At 54.5% G+C, this 22,384-nt stretch overlaps 3 protein-coding genes across 6 annotated transcripts; 1 reads left to right on the top strand and 2 right to left on the bottom strand.

Annotated features, from left to right (window-relative positions):
• Window positions 1-593: 593 nt before the first annotated feature.
• SPATA2L (spermatogenesis associated 2 like) lies at window positions 594-4,504 on the top strand. The gene is made up of 3 exons (XM_061138406.1): window positions 594-873; window positions 1,082-1,385; window positions 3,139-4,504. Exons 2-3 carry the CDS (start codon window positions 1,083-1,085, stop codon window positions 4,063-4,065), a joined length of 1,230 nt encoding a protein of 409 aa, XP_060994389.1. The 5' UTR covers window positions 594-873; window position 1,082; the 3' UTR covers window positions 4,066-4,504.
• Window positions 4,505-4,508: 4 nt separating this feature from the next.
• CDK10 (cyclin dependent kinase 10) lies at window positions 4,509-11,639 on the bottom strand. Of its 4 annotated transcripts, none has more exons than XM_061138407.1 (13): window positions 11,511-11,639; window positions 9,343-9,415; window positions 8,655-8,726; window positions 7,921-8,023; window positions 7,702-7,783; window positions 7,525-7,592; window positions 7,054-7,106; window positions 6,819-6,888; window positions 6,215-6,274; window positions 5,757-5,955; window positions 5,546-5,685; window positions 5,321-5,373; window positions 4,509-5,129 (listed from the first exon to the last, which is right to left on the bottom strand). In XM_061138407.1, the coding sequence occupies exons 1-13, from the start codon at window positions 11,589-11,591 to the stop codon at window positions 5,023-5,025; spliced, it is 1,161 nt and encodes a 386-aa protein (XP_060994390.1). In that variant the 5' UTR covers window positions 11,592-11,639; the 3' UTR covers window positions 4,509-5,022. The 4 variants fall into 4 exon arrangements, with proteins under 4 accessions (XP_060994390.1, XP_060994391.1, XP_060994393.1 ...); XM_061138408.1 differs by having other exon boundaries at window positions 5,757-5,940; XM_061138410.1 differs by having other exon boundaries at window positions 5,757-5,880.
• A 1,799-nt stretch (window positions 11,640-13,438) lies between these two features.
• SPATA33 (spermatogenesis associated 33) lies at window positions 13,439-22,338 on the bottom strand. The gene is made up of 3 exons (XM_061137531.1): window positions 22,302-22,338; window positions 21,883-22,050; window positions 13,439-14,122 (listed from the first exon to the last, which is right to left on the bottom strand). Exons 1-3 carry the CDS (start codon window positions 22,336-22,338, stop codon window positions 13,917-13,919), a joined length of 411 nt encoding a protein of 136 aa, XP_060993514.1. The 3' UTR covers window positions 13,439-13,916.
• Window positions 22,339-22,384: the final 46 nt, after the last annotated feature.

Here is a 22,384-nt window from a genome sequence, read left to right as displayed (position 1 = left end):
GTGCTGGTAAAACACGGCATGGCTCAGATTCCCTACTTGGTTATGATCTTTTTCTCGAAGTATAGAAATCTTTTCCCCAGTCAGGTTCCACTTGGCCTGGAGAGGTTAGGGTCCCAGAAATCGCGGAGCCTTGCCTGCCCAAGGAGCGAACACATCCCTTCTCCACACAGTCTTAACGGTGAGTTAGGCAGGAAAACCAGAATAAGGAAATTGGAAGCTGTGGCCCATCTGGGCCTGGATGCCTGGAATCTCTGACCGAGTCAAAGAGGCCCACGTTGCTGTTCTGCTTTTTCTTTTGGGAGGCGCGCACGAGGAGCTTCCCTGCCCACGTTGGAACCCGGGGCCCCTAGCAGCGGAAGCGCGGAGTCACCAAATGGACCACCGGGCTGCTGTTTTAAATCACACGTCTGGCGCCCACCTTGAGCGCCGGCCCCGCCTAGCCAGAGGGCGACTCCGCCCTCTTCCCCGGGTCTGGTCCTCCCCGTTAGGCGACGCGGAGGGTCCCGCCCCCTCGCGGTAGCCCCGCCCTCAAGATTCGGCCCGGGACCCCGACGTGCCCACTCGGAACACCGGTACCTGCTTCCCTGGAGGCCTAGCGTTCCCAAGGGACCAGCTCTGGTGGTCTGCCCCCGCGGCAGGAGAGCGCCCCGTGCCAGCCTGGGTAGGAGCGCCTGCTGTGCACCCCTCATGGGCAGTCCAGGTGCGTTGCATTTGTGCACCCCGGCCCCGACCAGGCCCCGCCCCCGCAGAGACTCCGCCCAGAACGTCCGGGCCAAAGCCGAGGGGCGGAGCCGTCCCCGGCGGAAGCGCGCTGCTGCCTGCTGAGAAACCCGAACGGAGCGGCGGGCGCTCGGTGCCTCTGGGGGCAGAGAGGTAGGGCGGCGGGCTGCTGAGCAAAAGCGGATTTCTGCTTGGGAAGGGAGACTCAGCTGGCGCAAGTCTCCAGGGAACAGGGTACTGTGGACACTAGGGGCGCTCAGTTGGGGGTGGGGGGGTACTGTGGACTCAGGCGGGGACTCTGGAGGAGCGGAGCGCGCAGGGAGGGGCCTCTGGGTGCTGACACCCTACTCCTGCCCGCCAGTATGGGTAGTAGCTCACTGTCCGAGGACTACCGCCTGTGCCTGGAGCGGGAACTGCGGCGCGGCCGCGCGGGCGTGTGCGGAGATCCGTCGCTGCGGGCCGTGCTCTGGCACATCCTCGTGGAAGACTTCGACCTGCACGGGGCGCTGCAGGATGACGCGCTGGCACTGCTCACCGACGGCCTGTGGGGGCGCGCCGACCTGGCCCCCGCGCTGCGCGGCCTGGCCCGTGCCTTCGAGCTGCTGGAGTTGGCCGCCGTGCACCTGTACCTGCTGCCGTGGAGAAAGGAGTTCACCACCATCAAGGTAGGGCGCCGGGCCGCGTGGAGGTTCCCTGCCCCGGGTACTAGGTGCTGGGCATCGCCCGGACAGAGGCTACCTTTGGGATGAGGGACTGCAGATGTCCACAAAGCCAGATTGGTTTCAGAGGGCTCAGTGTGCCAGTGTCCTGGGCGTGGCCGAGGTTTCCCTTGGTACTCCTAGGGCTGAGAACACCTGTCTGGGTACCTGCCTTCTCAGGGGATCCTGCCTCTTAAAGCTTGTATCGCTGCGTGAAGAGCGGCCTTGTGGTCTGTTACCATAGAAATCCTAGGACAAGTGCATGGGAAGGACTCGGCATTCCATGATCACCCCTAATCCCTCCCGGATGTGGGCTGATCCCTTTTGTAGAGGAGGACATGGGGTACCTGTATCTCCTGTGAAGTAAGCAGGGGCTGGGGGGTACCCCTGCATGCCCTAGGGGAGCTGGCCTAGACAAGAACCTAGCTCACCCCCCAGCCTGGGTAGAGGCTGTGCCCAGGGCCGGCCTGGCCCCTCCAGGTGAGCTGCGGGCTGGCAGGAGGGGGCAGGCAGGCTGCTTTGTGTTCTGAGATAATTCAGAAGAGTGGGAAGATAATGACGTCACTGGGCACGTGGGCGGCTGCCTCCGCTGGTTGTCATGGCAACAGCAGCCTCTCTCAGGGACAGTGAGCTCTGGGGCCCACCGCTCCACGGGGACATCTGCTAGGGCTTTCATTCATCCATTCAGACAAGAGGGCAGGATCCAGCCCCACAGGGGCCAGGAGCAGAATGGGCAGGCCTGATCTTGAGACGCGAACTGGCTTCAGTGTTGAGCAGACCTGTATGGGATCTGCTGCTGCTTTCCTCTGGCTGTGGCTTGGGGCAAGAATCCATTTCTTCCTCTGGGAAGCAGACACAAGAATAGGCCAGCACAAGGTCCATTGTTGAGGGGTAAAGGTACAGCCCTGGGTACAATCTTACACACAGTAGCCCCCCTATGTGTGGCTCTAAGCAGAGCACTCACGGGTTCCCAGAGTCATAGACTGGGAGACACAAGATCACCATCCTAGGAAACTTTTAGTTCCTCTGCAGTCTGGAGCCTCCAAAACCTACACATTTCATCCATGTGGTGGAAAGCTACACAGCCTTCTGTTCTAATGGAGAAAGCTCTCAGAAACTGAAAAAGTAGAGCTCAGAATACAGTGTTTAGGTGGCTATCTGCTCAGAGAAGTAGAAAAACACCTCTGTTTTTGTGTTTGCATAACTAGACACTCAGCAGGTACACACACAGTAAACTAACTAGAGAAGCAAACCCCTACAGGTGACAGCAGGTAGAAGGGACTCATAGGGCCATGAGATTTCTCAGCATAGGGGCTCTTTAGTTTGTTCTATGATGCAGGTAAAATGTATTAGACTTTTAAAAGATTGTGATGCCTAGGCCTGCCTCAGCCAATATTAGAACCTCAGGGATGACCTGAACATCTGTTTTTTTTTTTTTTTTTGGCTGCATGGCTTGCGGGATACCAGTTTCTCAACCAGGGACTGAACCTAGTAGAGGGAGTAGAGGAGGACATGAGATGGATGTATCGCCTATGAATTAGGCAGGGGCTGGGGGTACTCCTGCATGCCCCAGGGGAGCTGGCCTAGACAAAAACCTAGCTCCTGCCCCCAGCCTGGGTAGAGGCTGTGTCCAGGGCTGCACCACCCGGAAGTGAGCTCATCGGGTCTGCAGGGGAGGGGGCGGGGGGGGGCTGCCACCAACCGGCCCCCTCTCTTGCAGACGTTCTCTGGGGGCTACGTGCACGTGCTAAAGGGCGCACTCTCGGAGGACCTCCTCATCCAGAGCTTCCAGAAGATGGGCTACGTGCGCAGGGACGCCCACCGCCTCATGGTGGCTGCCCTGCCTCCCGCCCGCCAGCTGGTGCAAGTGGCCCTGGGCTGCTTCGCCCTGCGGCTGGAGTGCGAGATCCTGGGTGAGGTGCTGGCACAGCTGGGCACCAGCGTGCTGCCAGCCGAGGAGCTGCTGCAGGCACGGCGGTCCAGCGTGGACGTGGCCTCCTGTGTGGCCTGGCTGCAGCAGCGACTGGCCCGCGAGGAAGAACAGCCACCCCTGCCCTGCCGTGGCTCCCCCACCGGGTGCCAGGCCCGGCTGGACCTGTACCGGGACGTGCAGGAGGACGAGGGCTCAGATGAGGCCAGCCTGTATGGGGGGCCCTCGCCTGGCCCCGACTCACCTGCCTCAGAACTGGCCTGCCGGCCTCGGTTCTGGGAGCAGAGTGCCAGACTGTGGGGGGCAGGGGGCGGGCCATGGGAGCCAGCTGAGGCCAGCAGCCCCACCTCCGGGGCCTCAGAAGAGGAGGAGCCCCAGCCTGAAGCTTTCTCCTTCCTCTCACTGCGTAGAGAGCTGCTTAGTCGGCCTGGGGACCTGGCCCCTCCCCACGCCCCTAGGAGCCCTGAGCAGGCCAGTCCCCCACCTGTCCCCGAGCCTCCCGGCTACCAGATGCATACTTGCCTGGCCCCGGGAGCCCTGCCCGCCCTCTGCTGTGACACGTGTCGCCAGCTGCACGCTGCCCACTGTGCTGCCCTTCCCAGCTGTCACCCTGGCCACAGCCTGCGCACCCTGCGTGGGAACAGCCAGCGGCGTCTGTGGCTGCAGCGAGCCCAGGTGGACGCTCTGCTCTATGACAGCCCCGCGGCTGGGCCCTAGACCCCACTGGCCCCAGGTCAAGGGCTCTCCAGAGCAACTCCGTGGTGCTTTTCTGGGGCTTGTCCCGCCTCAGGCCCCGCCCACTGGCCACCGTGCTCTTCCTGCCGAGTGGAGTGTCTGCCCTACCAGGTGAGGTGGGGACTCACCCTCCATGGACAGCTCCCCACTGGTCGTACACCCCCCACTCTGGAAGGCAGGGTAGGAGACCTCAAAGGCTGCCCACCCCAGATCCAGTGGCAACGGCGCAGATGCCAGCATTCATCCCCAGCTCACTGGGCTGGGGGTGCTCTGCCCACCAGGACTCCTGGGGCAGATGCCAGTCTTCTGTGTGGCCTCTGCTCAATGGTGCCCCCACCCCAGGCCGTCTGCCCCCCTCCCCCACACCTGTCACGTCACACAAATCACAACCTCCAAGTACATTAAAGGACACTGGCTCTAACCGCGTCTGAGGAAAGCATTTATCTCTCGGACCACCCCCGTTCCCCATGGGCCTCAGAGTGGGGGAGTGGGCACAGGGCACAGCCCAAGGCTCTCACTCTAGGGGTCTCAGAGCAGCTCAGACTCAGTCCACATCTCCATCCCTCCTCCCCTCTCCAAGTCTGCCAGCCCCACCACGGGGGGTCGCCGTGGCCTCTCCATTCCAGGCAGATCCTGGGGATCAACTGGGGACAGAAGTGACCATACAAGGTCTGAGGGCTGCTTGTCCCAAGCCAGCAACACCCGCTGAGACGGGCTCAGCCAGATTTCCTCCTGGGAACCGAGGGTCTGAGGCCTGGCCACAGGTGGGACCCAGTCCAGCCACGATGTGGCGTCACAGCCCTGTGGGCCAGCCTCTGGGTGGCTGGGTCCTCAGAGTGTACCACTGGCATCACCCCCAAGGTCCACTCTCTGCTGTCCCAGGGCAGAGGTGGGCAGGGGCACAGGAGGCGATGTGCTCAGCTGGAGTGCCTCCACCCGTCAGGGTCTGCAGCGCCGGCTCTGGCTCTCAGTGCCCAAGGACGTGGCTGGGGCGGCACGCTTGTTACGGTGGTGGGGGAAGGTGGGCATGAGCTCCGGCTCGCAGGCTGGGGGTGGGGGGAACGGACTGCATCAGCCCTGAGTGAAGGGCTGCTTCACTTCACCACCCTCTGCTCCCCTCCTGAGCCTCTCTACGTGGCCCAAAACAGCCCCTACCCGCCTGGGCCCCACCACCCACCTGCCTTAACCCCCACCCCACACATAGAGACCCCCAGCAGTGCCAGCAGGGAAGACTCACGCAAGGGCTTCTCCTTGAAGTAGGAGCTCTCCAGGCAGTCGCCGGCCGTCGCCCTGGAGAGGAGACCTCACTGTTTATGGGGCTTAGGCCCAGCCAGGCTCGTCTCCCACACAGCTGCCCCGCAGAGCCCCCCCGGTTCCCTTCCTCACAACAGAAAGTTGGGTAAACCGACAGAACCCCGCCAAGGCCGGCCTGACTCATGCACGTGTTGGGCCCTCTCAGCACCTTTTCTTAGGGTCGTACATGAAGAGGAGGTTCATCAGGCGCAGGCCAGCCTCCGAGAGCCATGGGAACTTATGCTTCAGGTTGTTGTAGGGCTGCTTCCGCAGGCTGTACTGGCTGGCCAGCGGCAGCTGAGAGAAGCCCTGTGGGGAGGGGCCAGTAAAGGCCGGTGGCCAGCAGGGGCAGGAGGGAGGAGGGCGGGGCTGGCACTCACCGGCCAGATGTTCTCACTTGGGGTCCCCAGCAGCTGCACGATCAGGTCCACCTGGTGGATCTCGGAAGTGCCAGGGAGAAGGGGCTTATGGGCCAGCAGCTCAGCCAGGATGCAGCCCACCGCCCTGCAGAGGAGTGTGGGGTCTCCTCTCAGCTCCTTGGCTCCGCCTGGACCAGTCCCCCAGCTGCTGGGGGCAGAGCTGGGAGGTGGTCATGATGGGATGATGAATGGGGTCTCCAGCTGAGCCACGTGACCTGGTCTCAGCATGCCTCTTATGGCCACAAAGGCAGGTCTGCAGTGACGGGGCTGTCTCCCTCTGCCTCTCAGGACCCCAGGCATAGGCCCATCTTCCTGGGAGCTGATGAGACCCCAGCCCCACAGCTGCCCGCACCCCACCCCCAGGTCCCACAAGATCACCCCACCATCTGAGAGGCCTGGGAGCAGCATCCACCTCTCACCACATGTCGATGCTGGTGGTCTGCGTGGTGGTTCCCAACAACAGTTCAGGGGCTCGGTACCTGCGAACAGAAGCCCCTGCTTTGCATCTGGCAGTTCCTATCTTCCAGCCTGGCCTCCAAAGGGCACCCACCGGCCACCACCCTGCCTGAGAGCCAGAGATGGCCTGGGATGAGGGAGCATAAACCCCAGCTAAGGCTGTCTCTTCCATGAAAGCTCGACAAACATACTGCTATCACTGGATGACCCCTGAGTGCTGCAGTGTCCTATGCTGGCCTTTCTACACAAGTCGGGGTGAGTGACACACAGCAGAACGCAGCCTGCCCTGAACCACACCCTGTTTTGCTTCAAAATGTCAAGTGAGAACTGCAGAAACCTGCGCTATTCCCATGCTCCAGTGGTGAAACCACCTCCCCTCTGAGCAACTCAGAGCCAGCTGGGGCGGGGCTGCCTCAGGACAGAACAGCACCCCATCTGGATGGGCAGGTCCCTCCCCATGACAGCACTGCTCTTTCTTGGCAGCTGAAAGACCTCCAAGATGCTCTGGCCACTTCAGCATGACCCACCCACACCTGCCCAAACTTCCCCTGGTCTCCAGGGACTTACCAGAGTGTGACCACCTTGGGAGTCATTGGTTTCACTGGGATGCCATAGGCCCGAGCCAAACCAAAATCCGCTGAGATGGAGGCAGAGGGATGGGAGGGAGAGTGTCACCCAGGGAAGGCTGACCACTGCCACCTTGAGCCAGTGTGTAGTGTGCAGGGAGCTTCCGGAGACCAGCCTGCCATCCCAGTGCAGGGGCGCTCACGGACCCCATCATAGAGGCAGCACCTGCACCCACCTGTCTTTACGCAGCCCTTATCCGTCATGAGCAAGTTAGAGACCTTCAGATCCCTGTGACAGAAAGAGAACACCAGTGGTTCCCAGAAACCCACGTGCAGGAACGAGGTTGTCACCACTGCAGCAACACTCAGAACACTTCCCCACACATCTCATCCTGTTTGCACTTTTTAGGAGGAGCACAGGTAATGCAAGGCCATTCGGTAGCTGGAAACAGCAGAGAGCGCTCAGTGACTTCCAGAGAGGTGGAGTCCTGCCCCTGGTCCCCCCAGGGCCGCACGAGCCTCCCTGGAGTACAGGTCCCTCCCAGGCCATCTGCCTGGCAGAGGGGAAAACAGGTACTATCCGGTCCCGCCCTCCCCCGGGACCAGTTACAGGAACTCCACTGCCTTGAGGCTGCTCTACTCCCCTGCAGGTTGGTGCGGAGTCAGTCTGGCGGTCACCCCGCCCACATGCCACAAGCCCCGCCCACCTGTGGATGATGAAGTTCCGGTGCAGGTACTGGAGGCCCCGGAGCACCTGCAGCACGATGCACTTGACCTGCAGAAGGCCAGGAGGCCTGCTTTTGGCACAATGTGCCTAACAAGGGCTTGGGAAGCCCCCCCCACAGCCTCCCCCACCCCCGGCCACCCCAGCCCCTGCCTCCAACCTGGGCCTCAGAGAAGGGTGTTGGCATGTTCTCCAGAAGGCTGGCCAGGTCTTGCTCACAGTAACCCATCACCAGGAAGATGCTAAAGTAAGAGGGAGAAACGCAAGCCACCTCCCACCTCCTCCCAGGTGAGCCAAGGGACCCTCGTGGGCAGCAGGAAGGGAAGCAGGGAGGGGGCTGGGCAGTGCCTAACGTGGGGGCAGCAAGCAGACCGCTCACCTCTCCAGGTGGTTCCCCACAACCACCTCCTTCAGCTCCACAATGTTGGGGTGGCGGAGGCGAAGCAGCAGTGTGATCTCTCGAAGACTGCTGATGGGGACCCCTGCAACCAGGGCCTTGGTGACCCCACTTCTGCAGCTGGCCCAAGCTCAGTGACCCCACCCCTGCAGACAGGGACCCCTGACAGCCAGCTGCCTCAGTGACTCCCAGCCCTACCCAGAACTCTGCCTGCTACCTCAAGGAGAGGCAAGGCTATCCAAACCAGCACCTTTAACCCTCTCCTCCTCCATCAAACACAGCAGCTCTCTGTACTGACCACTGTGTATGGCAGCCAGCCCCCAGTGAGCACAGCACAGCCCTGCCCGTACAGGCCGCCAAGGGGCGGTCAGCAGGGGTGTGAGCAGCACACAGGGGCTACCTGCCCAGTCTTCAGTGGGAAAGCCCTGGGGAGGGTGACGCTGAGCTGAGACAGAAGAGGAGGCAGAGTCAGCCAGCAGGAGGGAGAGGACAGATGAAGGGGATGAACTACACACGGCTCAGGGGAGCTGAGGCTAGGGAGGAGGGATGGTGAGCTGGAGAAGTCCAGGGGAGACCGGCAGGGCCAGACTGCAGCCCCCTAGAGACCAGCCTCCTTTGACCATCATGCATGCACCACTCAGGGAGCTCAGGCAACTTGCATCTTCCTATCCCCTCCCACTTGACTGCAAGTGGGGCAGCGGCCCCTTCCAGCTCACCATCCTTCTCCTTGTCCATCCGCACTTTCTTCAGGGCAACAATCTCATCCGTGTGGGTATCCCGGGCCCGATCTGGAAGGGAGGTGCCTCCACAGTAGGATCCAGGCCCACCCCCTGCCCTCCTGCCACCTGGGGGCACCCTTGCTCTTCTTCCTTGACTGCTGGTACCCTGTGCAAGCAATAGTCCAAGGCTGGGAGACAGGTGCTCCCTGGGGAGTCCCCTGGTTTGAGCAGATAGCAGGCCCTGGGCTAGAAGAGTCTCCCTAAACGTTTCCTTCTTAGAGCTGGAGTGCAGACCACTGCTTTGTGTTCTGCGGTTTCTGTGTTCTAACAGCAAATAATGTCCTTATCGTGACAAAAGCAGCCTTATCTTTTTGAAGCTGCTCCCCAGAGCACTGTGGGGATTTGTGCAGCTTCCATACCCGTGGCACGGTGATGCACACTGACATCCCAGTGGCTTTGGCTGCACCTCTGGCCACTGTCCACAGTGCTACACTTGATGGTGTGATAGTGCCCTCCACTCACAGGGACACATGAACAACCTGATGCTTCCATTCACTCAGTCATGGTATGAAATCGACAGCAATTATACCAAAGATTAAAGGTCACCGGCACTCTCCTTCCAGCCCTGACACAGTTGCTGCCAGGACAGTCCCTGGGTCCCAGGCCTGCCACTTTAGCCACTCACATACAATGCCGTAGGTGCCTTCCCCAATGCGATTCAGCTTCTCAAACTCCTTCACGCTCCGGCACCGTCCCAGCTGAAAGAGAGAGGTGCTGGCAGTGAAGGGATCTGGCAGCTAAGGGAACCAGAGATGGATACTGACACTTAAGCTGTTCCAAAGAGCCAGCACCTATCCTGGGCACCAAACAAAGGGGTGACCACACACTTGGGTTTGCAGTTGAGAAAATGGGGTGATGCTACTGGCCAGACACTTTGAAAGTGAAATCAAAGTCGGTCCAACCACTCCCTTTCAATCCCATGGTCCAGATGTGTGCTGCCTAAAAAGAGTAACCACCAGCCACATTTGGTTAAAATTGACTAAAATGAAACTAAAAGTTCATTTCTTCAGCTGCATGAACCATGTGAAGTGCTCAAGGGCCCCATGCAGTTCATAGTGACCACAGTGGACAATTCAGAAGACAGAACATTTCCATCATCACAGAAAGTCCACTTGAGCAGCAATGGTCTAAACTATGCTCTAGGCAATTCCCTGGTGGTCCAGTGGTTAGAACTCTGCACTCTCAATGCCGAGGGTGAGAGTTGATCCCAGATCAGGGATCTGAAATCCCACAGGCTGAGCAGTGTGACCATAAATAAATAAACAAAGCTCTGGACATGAAAAAGCTTGAAGACCTTCACAAAGCATATACCAAACACAGTGGCAGACACTGTCTCCAACATCCATACATTACTTCTTCCTCTGTGTTATGAAACAATGCTGGGAGAACATGGCAACTCAGATGGCAGCCTGAGTTCCCAGCCTCCCTTGCAGCTAGGTGTAACCATGTGACTAAATTCTGGCCAGTGCGATGTGCACAGAGGGTCAAGCACAACTTCGTGATCAAAGAAAGCTGGTTGCCCTTCACTCCTTCTGCCTCCTGAGGCAGGCTGGGATTTGGTGGAGCAAAAACAGACAACCTGAGTGCCTGGCACACCTGTGTGATGTTAAGGGCACCAGAAATAAAAGTTCTGGCCTTAAAGCACTGTACTTTGGGGTCTCCAAGTTCTAGCAGAGCCTGTACCCTAATACACCTTCATCTGTAGCACTTCCCTGTGGGTCGCACATGTGTCAAGTTTCAGGCTCTAAACTGCCCCTCTCTGGACTCTCTCTCTGCCTCTATTTACCTTGCCCTCCATCTTGGGAAACCAAGTCAGGGTCACCTGGCCCCAAATGAACCCCTTCCCTCATCCCATCCCAACCTAATTGCTTCCCTCTTTCCCTCTCTCTCTCTGCGGAACCCCTGGTGCTTCCCGTACACACTGCGTTTCGCGGGATTTTGCTCCTGCTGCTCCCTAGGTCTAGCAAGCCCCACCTGCCTCCTCATCTCTGCATCCAAACCCAGTCACACATACCCGCCCAGCAGAAATGCTGCCCCTTCTCAAAACTGCTTCCTGAGCCCCAGCCGAAAACATTTCTTTCTCTGCAAGATCCCCTGACACTTGGCTCTTGCGGCACTTCCTATAGCGCACTTTGCACTGTCCTCCTCTGGGTATGCCTTAACTGAGAGCAGTTGCTGCGTTTCAGTGAACAACGCCCGGGGGACGGCTCAAGGCTGGCTCCTGCGCCCACTCAGTCTGTTACCATTCTTACTGGACACTGACGCGGCCTCGCACAGCACCAGCAAGTAGTCAAAACAACCCGCCACCAGAGATCACACCTGCCCCTGCACGAGGCGTCTACCTTAGTAAAACCACTCGAAGCTTCACCCTTCTCACCTCTACGAAGGGTCCTCGAAAGGACTACGTGACAGTGAGACACGGAGAGGCCCCGCGTGGAGCAAGGCACAGGCGGAGCTGCCGGGTCACAGACGGGGCCCCGCCCAGTGCACCTACAGGCTGGTAGGAGACACGCCTCAAACACTTCCCACGACTATTCTCCCCTGACACGAGGCGCCCGTCCCGGACGCAAAACTAAGAAACGCCCGCTCTGCAGCGCGCCTTGACGAGGAGGCCAGCGACCTGAGAGCCGGCCAGTCCCTGGCGCGGACGCGACCCCCGAGGACCGCTGGGGTTGCCGTTCCCGCTGCTGCCGGAAACCTGGCGCTTTAGCGCGACGCTGAGGGCCCTAGTACGTTTCAGCCCCGCCCTGCCGCTAGCGAAGACAGAGCTACCAAAGCAGGCCCTCTTCGTACCCTGTGCTCCGGAGGCACCGTGAAGAAGCCTTCCTTACGGACACACTTCAGACGGATTTGCTCCGGCTCTGGTTCCCCCATGCCGAAAGCAGCCCCTCGAGCTTCCCATCTGCGCAGGCGCAGACTAGGGTTCCTGGGCGCAGGCGCACTGCCTACTTCCGGGCGTCCCCTCCTTAGCAACAGTTACCAAGGAAATCTCCCTAGATCCCAGAGAACCTCAGTTTCTACGAAGCGCTCAAACTACCAAGATTCTAGCTTTATTTTAGTTTCAAGTACGGTGGCTCAGACCGTAAAGAATCTGCCTGCCATGCAGGAGACCCTGGTTTGGTCCCTGGGTTGGGAAGATCCCCTGGAGAAGGATATGGCAACCCGCTCCAGTATTCTTGCCTGGAGAATTCTATGGACAGAGGAGCTTGACAGGCTACAATCTATGCAGTCCATGGGGTCGCAAAGAGTCGGACACGACTGAGCGACAGACACACACACACACACACACACACACACGCACGCACACACACAGAGGCACGTGACTGCGCCGGCGCGCTGGGTAATGGCCACCGGAGGAGGAGGAGGTCTAGGGGGTTGCAATGGGTCCCGGGGGTGCGGGGGGGAGGGGGCTGGAGGGGGCGGGAATCTGTGGTGTCCTCCGGCAGTGGGAGCTGTGCTTTAGAGCTCTCCCTTGGAGCACTAGAGTACCAACCCGGAGCCACGAAGGGAGAGGCTGGGCAGAGCCAGGGGGATTGAGTAGAGGGAACGTCTGAGAGATGTGGAAAGAACTAACAGGACGCGGCGACGGACGGGCTTGGGGACCAATGGGTCCCCTAACACAGCCTTGTTGAGCACCCACTACGTGCTTGCCCATGTCCAAGTCTGCCCTAGGGCACCTTACATTCTCACTGGAAGCAGTAAACAGGTAAGTCATGTACACGGTATGCTCAGGAGGAACTACACTGTAAATGCTAAAATACTACTAATGTAAGTGAAGGACATTTGATAATTATCAAAGGAAATAATGAGTCAAAATGATTTAAACTAGTTACCACATTCACTTCGTTCTGGTTGTTTTTGAATTCTAATAAGCTAAATTTATAGCTAATAATGAGATTAGAATTAATGCCAGAGTAAACATAGCTTTAGAGACTTCCCAGGTGGCTCAGTGGATGTGCCAATGCAGGGATGCAGGTTCGATTCCTGGGTTGGGAAGATCCCTGGAGAAGGAGATGGCAACCCGCCCCAGTATTCTTGCCTGGGAAATCCAATGCACAGAAGAACTTGATGGGCTACAGTTCTTGGGGTCACAAAAGAGTTGGACACAACTAAACAAGTTTTTGGATTATTTGCTTGAGATGCTTAGGGCAGGGGTAGGAGGGCAATTTCTAGGTCAAATGATAGAAATGCAACAGCTACTAGAAATTTTATGGAGAAATATGCTGACCCTCTGTGATCCAATTCACCTTCGTATGGGCTTGACCTTTCTGTATAAATATTTAGTTGTGGCAGTCAGACTGCACAAATAAACGTAAATAAATACAAACGAGTATATTGACAATGTGTTAGTAAACAATGTCAATATGAGATGTCTGTTTTACTGGTTATATCAAAACTCATTGACTGGAAGTCACTTGTACTATTTACTACTAAAAAGATATGATCCTCCTCAACAAAGACAGAGACCCCCTGTATGCAGCCTGCTGATCATTCCAGGAATGAAGAAAGCTGACACACATTGTCGCCAGACTAAACATGTGAGCTCAGACAGGGCAGGACACTCTCCAGCCAACCCGGAGAAGAGTGAGATCTGACCTGAGGGCTGCTGATGAGGATGGGACATCTGAGGCTGTGAGTCCCCAGATGGCCCCTCCCCACCGAAAGCCCTCAAACACAGCCAGAAAGAGGGGAAGTTGTCAGCTCAACTCACCTTCACCCCAGGGTGGCTCTGACAGAGCCAGCGTTCCAAGTGCTGGGGCTGCGTCCACATTCTCCACATCACGTGGTACTCAATCTAAGAGCCCTTCTCTGTTCTGGGTCCTGACACCTCAGAGTCCCACCTTTGGTTCAGGGGTGGGTACACCTCCTTTACTCCCACTGCTGGGTGCTTGTGCCATGCCCCTTTGGTCCTGAACAGGATGCGTGCAATTCAGAACTGTAAGAGATGCTGCCTGCTACCTCTCCATCGAGATGTTCAGACAGCCAGTTCCAGCAGGGCTAATCTCATGATCACCCCACATTCACTCTCGGAGCCAGAGTCGCTCTTGCCCTCTGCCAAGCCGCCTGCCAGTCTTAAAGAGTTGGGGGAACCTTGCTGATTGAAGGGGCACCCGCAGGTCTCCACAGGATGGGATGGCCCTTCTGCCATCACCACCGAGACACTGCACAGGGAGAGACCACGGCTGCTGGGGTGCCTGTTTATTCTGTGGTCTGTATGCTATAGGCGTCTACTGTGCTGGGGTTTCTGTGTCGGGAGTAGGGGCCCTGCTCAGCCCGTTCCCGAATGGTTCTCTGCTCCTGCATGCCCGTGGAGCCATAGCTGATCACAGTCTCTTTTGAGGGTGTGGTGATGATGATCTGTGGGAGGGCAAACTTCTTCTTTTCTGGATTTACATCAGGTTTCTCTAGAAGGAAGAAAACATCCAAGCATTTCATAAGTCTGTGGGGGAAAAAAAAACTAAAACAGACGACATCTGTGTTAGGGCCAGAGCAAAACAATTAGGTTTGTGGTTCAGGAAAAGAAATGAGCAAGGTTGAAAGCAGTCAGAACCCTAGGTGAACATTCCAAAGTTTAAACCAAGCAACAACTCAGACACGCAGGTGGTGAATCCTGGAGGCGCCCCCTCCATGAGGAGAACAGGAGAGGCACCCCCACCATCCTGTGGAGAGCCTGAGCTATGGGGCAGCCCAGAGACGGATGCGGGAGAGATACCTGGAAGAGGCAGGGTCTGCCCCACCGGTGAGTGAGTTCAGACACAGTTCCCACAGGATTCTAAACGGAGTGGAAGCTCTCCATACAGAACAACATCAGTAGGGGTGCTATAGAGCTGGGGACCACAGCGTTTCCTCAAGCTCCTTACAATCTCCAGGAATGCACAGGACATGTGAACCACTACCAAATGCTACAAGCTTAAATGCAGAAGCTCCTCACTGCTTCCACCGTTCACCTCCTGGCTTCTTCCTGGAGGTCACCAGTTTGGGGCTCCTCCACTTGGGCCTCTGTTCAGCCCTACAAAGAGGTCTTTGTGTCCCATGTGCACATGTGTCCTGAACAGAATTAGAAGACATCGTCACCTGCTTGTTCCTCACTTAACACCTCAGGAACTCAGCCACCCAGAGGAGCAGCAGCAGTCCATTCTGTGCCAGACATTGCTCTGAGCCCTGGAGTAGCGACCCAGGTGGGTCGTTTCAACACCTATGTTTTACAAAAGGAACTGAGGCACAGAGCAGCGCTGTCACCTGCCCAGGGCTGGCAGCCAAGGAAGATGCTACCGCCCTGACATCCAGTGCCACACGCACGGCTTCCATGGTTCTAACCACAGCCTAGGGGCCCATGCCTGCACTCAGCTCAAGAGTATCCTTTCTTCTTTTTATCACAAGTCAATGTGCATTTCATCGTATTTTGAATTAAAATTAAGTTCATTTCTTCATATCGATTTACACAAGCTTTTTTACATATTGTGGTTTAGTTGCTAAGTCGTGTCCAACTCTTGCAATGCCATGGACTGTAGCCCGCCAGGCTCCTCTGTCCATGAGATTCTCCAGGCAAGAATACTAGAGCGGGTTGCCATTTCCTTTTCCAGGGTATCTTCCCAACCCAGGAATTGAATTTGCCTTGCACTGCAGGCAGATTCTTTACCAACTGAGCTATGTTGTATATTAAGACTACTTAAAATATTTACTTAAAAAACATTTCACTTAAAAATAATCCACGCTGGTTAAAAGCTACATATGAAATGCTGCTTCTTGCAGACACTTCACACACACTTGCTGCTGGAACCACACACTGAGTCTTGCAGTGACCACACCCTCCCTGGCTGAGCACAGGCAAGCCTGGAGTTCACTGTGAGGACCATCATGCTATAACAGCTCCCTTTGATGAATATAACTTAGCTTAGTTCCAGTTTCCCTGTTTAAACTATGCTGCAATGAACATTCTTGCATTTATGTACTTACAAACTTTTGGAGGTTTAGCTGTCAGGTAAGTTACTAGGAAAAGGTTGGCAAATATTGTCAAATTGCTTTCTGTAAAGGTTATATTAATTTGTATTTTCACTAAGAGATTATCACCAGGGACATTTCTCCACATGCTCCTGCTTCTTTCGTTTTTCTAAACCTTTTCCAAGGCTACAGTGACAGTGGAAGTGCTGACTCCGCCCCCACTGGTCACCAGCCAGCTGCCCTGAGCTTCCCCTCCAGCCCACGCAGGGAGGCTGGGCATCTCTTCACTTGATCATGGGCCTCCCCTCTATCTTCCTGTGAATGAATGTCATTCTGCATTTTCTACTTTTACCTTTTTTTGGTGTGTGAGCTTTTTTTATATTTGGGAAACTCGCCGTTAGTGATTTATTAAATATGTTACAGATAGCTCCTGGCTGTTTATTATAGCTTCCTTCTGCAACAGATTCATCCATCTGTTCCTTACTGGCTTGTAGAGTTTGTCAGACTGGGAGAGGCACCCCCTGGCTCCAAACTTGTAAAGACATTAACTCGTTTCTTCTTCATACTTATTTTATACTTATTTTCTCAGTTGTCTAGTGAGATTACCTATCTCCCCCACCACCACCATCTTTACCACAGCACCTCTTGGGGCCCCACTGGAGCACAATGGACACTGTGTTCATCACTGTGAGTTCATCACTGTTGAGTTCATCACTGTGGGACACGTTCACACCTCAGAGGGTTCTATCTGTTCTATCCACTTTTCCAGATGCCCCCTGCCACCCCTACATTGTTACTCTTTCTCATGAACTTTGGAGTCATTTGGTTCTGTGCTCTTTTGCTTATGTCACAATGACTTGCTAGAATAAGAGAGAATTAACACCATTACGCTGCTGAGGTTTCTAACCCAAAACAAGACTCCTTGCATCTTCCTCAGAGTTTTAAAGCTTCTTCATTTAGAAACACGAATCTTTTTCAGTTCTTAATGCACACAACCTGACTATTATTCAGTTACCCTGCAAGTTACATTTTAGTGGCCAACATAGAATAGCACACACATCACCACAGGCTCCACTGGGTCAGGAGTCCAGCCTGTGGTTCAGCTGTCAGCCTAGTCGTGTCCTGATCTGAACCTGGAGACCTTCCACAGCCACTCAGGTTGTAGGCAGAATTCATTTGTTTGTGGGCCAAGCACAAAGCACTATCTCCCTGCTGGCTGGCGACTCTCAAACCACGGGAGCTGCCTGCCTCACAGCCACCTCTCTAATGCTTTCACCTTTTTCAAAGGCTTCTCTGATGAGCTCAGGCATGCTCCAGAAGAGCTCCATTTGGGTTAAGTCAATACCAGAGGTTATTAACCCGATCCCGGAAGCCTCCCCCATCCCCCATGGTCACAGGGATGACCACACATAAGGGCAAAGGCTCCTACAGCCTTGTTCACGGAACTGTGATCTGGGGGCCTCTGAACCCCACCTCCCACGTCACCAGATGCCTTCAGTCTGATTTCCACTCACAACACGTCTGGGCTCTGGACCTATCATGTGTTATTCTTTGACCTCTTGTTTCTGTTGTAAATATTTTTTGAGCTTACCATTATTTGTTCTACATTTGTTTATAAAGGGCTGGGGAGAGGTTTTACTTTTTAATGTAGTCAAATCCTTCAATATTGTCTGTAATGTCTTTGCTCTGAGGTTTAGAAAGATGTTCCCAATTGAGGAATCAGAATAAAATGTACATCTTGTTTTTTTTAGTCACCTTATTTTTTTTTCCAGCAAGGAAATTTTTTTTTTTTAGATGACTGCACACTGTCATCTGGAAGATGGTACTAGTTGTTCTTCTCCTTTCCCCTTTGAGTTGCCTATATCAGTTTACCTTTTTTAAAATTTTAAAATCTACCTTTTTAAAAATTTTAAGTAGAGTTGATGTACAGGTAATCACTTTTTATGTTCACTCAACCCATCTGGAATTTATCAGAGCAGACAGCAGGAGGTTACAGTCCACCTTACATTTTCTCTTAAAATGTTAAGGAAATCTTCCTAGCACAGTTTATCATACAAGCCTTCCTTTTCCCACCTGATTTTGGTACCAGCTTTATCATACTGATTATATATAGACATAGTGGCATCGATAAAATGTACACAGTCACTCTTGTCCGTGTTTCCCACTTCACTGACCTGCTCTTCTTATATGAGAGCCATGTTATTTTAATTATTGTAACTTTTGATGTCTTTTAAAATGTTTTACTTTGACATTATCAATTTACAGAAAGCTGCAAGAGTAGCCCAGAGAGCTCCCTGCACCCTTATCAACTGCCCTCAGTGGCAGCACCTCAGGTGACTCACCTCAGGCAGCAGAACATATACTCACCTCAGGTGACGACAGTAGAACAGGGCCGACTGCAGGGCAGTGAGTGTTCCGAGCCATGTGCTCACCAGTAACTGCTACCAGATCCAGACACAGACAAGGCCTGTCTTCCTGCCACACCTCAGTCATGCCCCACCGCCCCCAACCCCAACCCCTGGCAGTCCCTAGACTGTCCCCATCACTATCATTTTATCATTGGAGAATGTTACATAAATAAAATCATGCAGCATGTAAATCTTTGGAAACTGGTTTTTCACATTTTTAAAATAGTTGATAATACAGCATTTCTATCAGATGGGGATTTTTTTTTTTTAGCATAACCACAATGGCACTGTCACATCTAAGGATATTATTGACTTTTTATTATCATCTAATACCCAGTATGATTATCTCAAGAATAACTTAGCCCAGATCCAAACACTACTTTTTGTTCATAGGTCTCTCAACTCTCCTAGTAACTGCTGTGGACTGAAAGTCGGTGTCCCCCTCCCCCCAAATGATATGTTGAAGGCCTGATTCTTGATGTGATGGTATTTGGAAGTGGGGCCTTTGGGAATTAGGGTTAGATGAGGTCATGAAGGTGGAGCCCTCAGGAAGGAATTAGGAGGAAGAGGGGACCACAACCTTCTTCCTCTAGCCGAGTGAGGACACAGCCATCAGACAGCTGTCTGGGATCCTCATAGAAACACAGCCAGATAGGGGGTCTCCCCAGACTCCAGTATGATGAGAAATGAGGTCTGTGGTTTAAACCAAGCCCATAGGATTTGCTTTTTTCCCCTGGGTATGTGGCATCTCAGTTCCCTGAGAAGGGATCAAACCCACTCCGTGTGCAGTGAAGTGTGGACTCTTAAACCACTGGATCGCCAAGCAAGTCCCCACCCCATGGTGTTTGTGATGGCCAGCTGATCAGACCTATAGACAACTCCTTTTCTTCAAGTCATTTATTTGTAGAAAAGTTGTTGTTGTTTCTTTTCCCCCAGAAGATTTTGCAGCATTTTGGAACTGGCTGACTGCCAACTTGTGGTGCCTTAGTCTCTATAATGTATGTTTGTGGGGTTTTTAATGCAAAATCTGAAGTATGGACAGAAGCAGCAAGAAGCAAGCGCAGTACAATACATCTGCATCACCAGCTGCCACAACTGCAGACCCCGGTCACACTTGGTCTCCACCGCAGCACTTACTTACCTGTGTTCTGCTTACTACACTGCTGGGTAGCAATTCAGCTTGACCTCAGCAGCTGGAAATAACCACTTTCTCACCATTTTATGGGTCAGGAATTCAGCAAAAGCTCAGCTGGACAGTTATCACTGTGGTTTCTGAGGGGCTACAGTCAAATGCCATCTGAAGGCTCGACTGGGCTGACCACGGCAGACACCCACTCACCAGGCTGTTAGGTGCTATGCGGCAGCTCAGCTGCAGTCGCTGTAGGCTTGTCACTTACATGTCCAGCACCCAGGTGGGACGGGCTATGCGACTGCTGCTTCCCCATGGCCTCCCCAGTGGCCGGCGCAGCACAGTCAGCACCCAGGTGAGCCTGCCAGACCCTGCCACCCTTCACTACCCACCGCCTGGAAGTCACTTCAGCAGCTCTACTGGTTACAAGAAAATGTCAGACCCGCAGAGGTTTAGAGAGGGGATGGAGACCCCCAGGTGGGAGAAGCGTTGAGATCACATCACAGAACCTTCGGGGAGGGAGGGAAGCAGCACCTGTGAAAACACATGCACTCCTGGCAATTCAGCACATCCATTTACACTCAGAATATTGGGGGTGCAGCTCCAAGAGACAAGGACTCATGTGTATTCCATTCCATGTTTTCTGCGGCATACTTTACACCAGACACAATGTATAGTTCTTAAGTGATCAGCTGCAGTTTCCCACATCCAAACAAGATGCAGAACTTTCCAGCATCCCACAGAGCTCCCACGGGCCTTGTTCCAGTCAGCACACCTCCCCTGACCCTAGCCCAACAATCATTCAACAGTAGTAAAGCCCACTTTTATTAATTGTATAATACACAGAATTTTTTATTTGTTGAACTCATTTCTCTAAAGGTTTTATGGTATTAGGTTAACTTTCATTTTTTTCAAATATAATAGGGAAATTCCTCAGCTTTAAAACTCGAATGTTGGGACTTCACTAGTGGTCCAGTGGCTAAGACTCTGCGCTCCCAATGCAGAGGCCCAGGTTCCATCCCTGGTCAGGGAACTAGATCCCATATGCTACAACTAAAAATCTCACATGCCACAACTAAGACCCAGAGCAGTCAAATGAATGAATAAATAAAAACTGTTATTTAAAAAAAAAAGAATGTAAATGAGAAGGTGCCCCTGCCCTTCTCGAGGTGGTCCTCCTGGCAAACCAGGTATCTGTCCTCACTCCTGGTTCCCACTAAGGCCACCAAGTCCAGCAATTGGTCTCATTCACTAGTGTTCCCTGGGTTTACTCCACCTCTCCGCAGCATTCAACACTGCCAACAAGTTCTCCTTTCCTAACAACTTGATTCAGTATAATTTAAAAACCATGAAACTTACCTGTGTAAAGCATACAATTCAACAGAATTTAGTAAACTTTCAAAGTTGGGCACCCATTGACTGAGTTTTTAAGTCTATTTCCATCATTCTCCGAAGAGCCCTTGTCCCCACCCTTGGCCCAGGCTCCAGCCATATGGAGTTGGCTTTCCGGGACTTTTCTTGTAAGCAGAGCAGGACCTGTGCCTGGCTTCTTTCATTCATATCTGCTCTGGGGCGCGCTTCCCAGGACAGCGTGTGCCAGGGGCATGTTCCATGTGACAGCACTCTTCACCTGCTTTCTGAGAAGTCCATCCTCATTCTGCCCCCGAAGTGAGGGTGTGACACACATGGCCACACCTTTGCTTGCAGGCACAGGTCCAGCCCGCCCTGGAGAGCTGGGCACTCAGGCCTCTGAGGGACAGTTCCCCTGCTAATACGAAGCAAGGTAACACCTCTCACAAACATAGTCTGTGTGCATGCCACTGAAACGTGTCCAGCCCTCTGCGGACCATGGACACTGAGGGTGGCCAAATGTGAAGACACAATCCTGGATGCTGCCACGCCCAGGGCCCGGCCTCTGACCTCTCCCTTACTTGGAAGACACTGAGACCCTCAGGAGTAAAGCTCTTCTGTGACTGGCGGCCAAAAGCTTCCTGACAGACTGGCAGCAATTTTCCAAACCTCCCCTAGGACTCTGGCCCTTCCTGCCTTAAATTAGAGCTTATGAATTGGAACTTGAAGTCCAGGCCTCGCTCCCATGGCCAGCATGCTCCTCTCAAACAGTTTCCTGCCTTTGATGACCCCAAAGGGACCTCAGTGTGAAGCTCCATGCCCAGCTTCTCTCTCCTCCTGTCCTTGTCTGATGCACCGGCCGTCTATTCTCATGGTCACCAAAGCCCACCACCCTGGCTCCTCTCTTTGCACCCACATCCTGTCAGACAGCAATTCCCCCTGCCACAGCCCCACTACTTCCTACTCTGCCGCGGGCCCACACCTCCCCCCCAACCCCGCGCCACAGTAGCTGCTCAGGCTCCAGTCTGTGGAATGAGGAGGGAATGGCAGTGGGGCCAAAGGTGTGCCCTCGGGAGGGGTGCAGGCTGCTTTGGGTCTGCACATGGCTTGGCCGTCCTTGATGTGTGTTATGCAGCTACCACTTGGGGACTTAAAACCAATTACCTTTAACTTAAATGTAAACTTATTACATTTTTCACCGAGAACTCTCATATTTACCTCCTAAAGGTCCCCAAACCTCCTCCATCATCAGGGCACGCCCCCTGCTACTAGCACCCCACCGCAGGCTCCTGTGTGCCCCATCCTCAAATACACGTCTGGTTCCGGAGTGTCCTACCTCCCCATTGAGATGAGGGCCACTGCCGCTTAGCCGCCCCTTTCTCCTCACGGAAGCTCTCCGCAAGCTTGGTGTCTGGAGGCTTCTTGGACTCTTGTGAAGGTCTGTCCACCCGCCTTTCCTCAGCCTTTGGGACTATGTAACTGCGCCGGGTCTTCGACTCCTCATCTGAAAATACATGTGCAATTAACTGGACATATTTTACTGAGTCTGCGCAATGGACCCCATCCTTCAGTGGCCTGCTCTGGTCAGAATGAAACAAAATAGCTTGAAAGACTTGGGGCACTCCATTTCCCTACATGTGGATACTTCCCCGGATGAAAAGGTCCCTGAGGCACCGTCCTCAGAGAGGACTCGGCGCCGGAAGATTTACGGGGGCGGGGCCGCGCCGGGAAGACTGCGGGCCACCGGCCCTTTACCTTTCGCCAGTTTGCGTTTGCTTTTGGAAAGGCCCATAGGTGAGCCCACCGCCCCAGGCCCGCAACAGCGTCAGCCCCAGCCC

Source organism: Dama dama, chromosome 4 (genome assembly GCF_033118175.1).
Source record: "Dama dama isolate Ldn47 chromosome 4, ASM3311817v1, whole genome shotgun sequence".
Lineage (NCBI taxonomy): Eukaryota > Metazoa > Chordata > Mammalia > Artiodactyla > Cervidae > Dama > Dama dama.
Note: the sequence above shows the minus strand (reverse complement) of the source record. Positions and strands in the feature narration are given on the sequence as shown.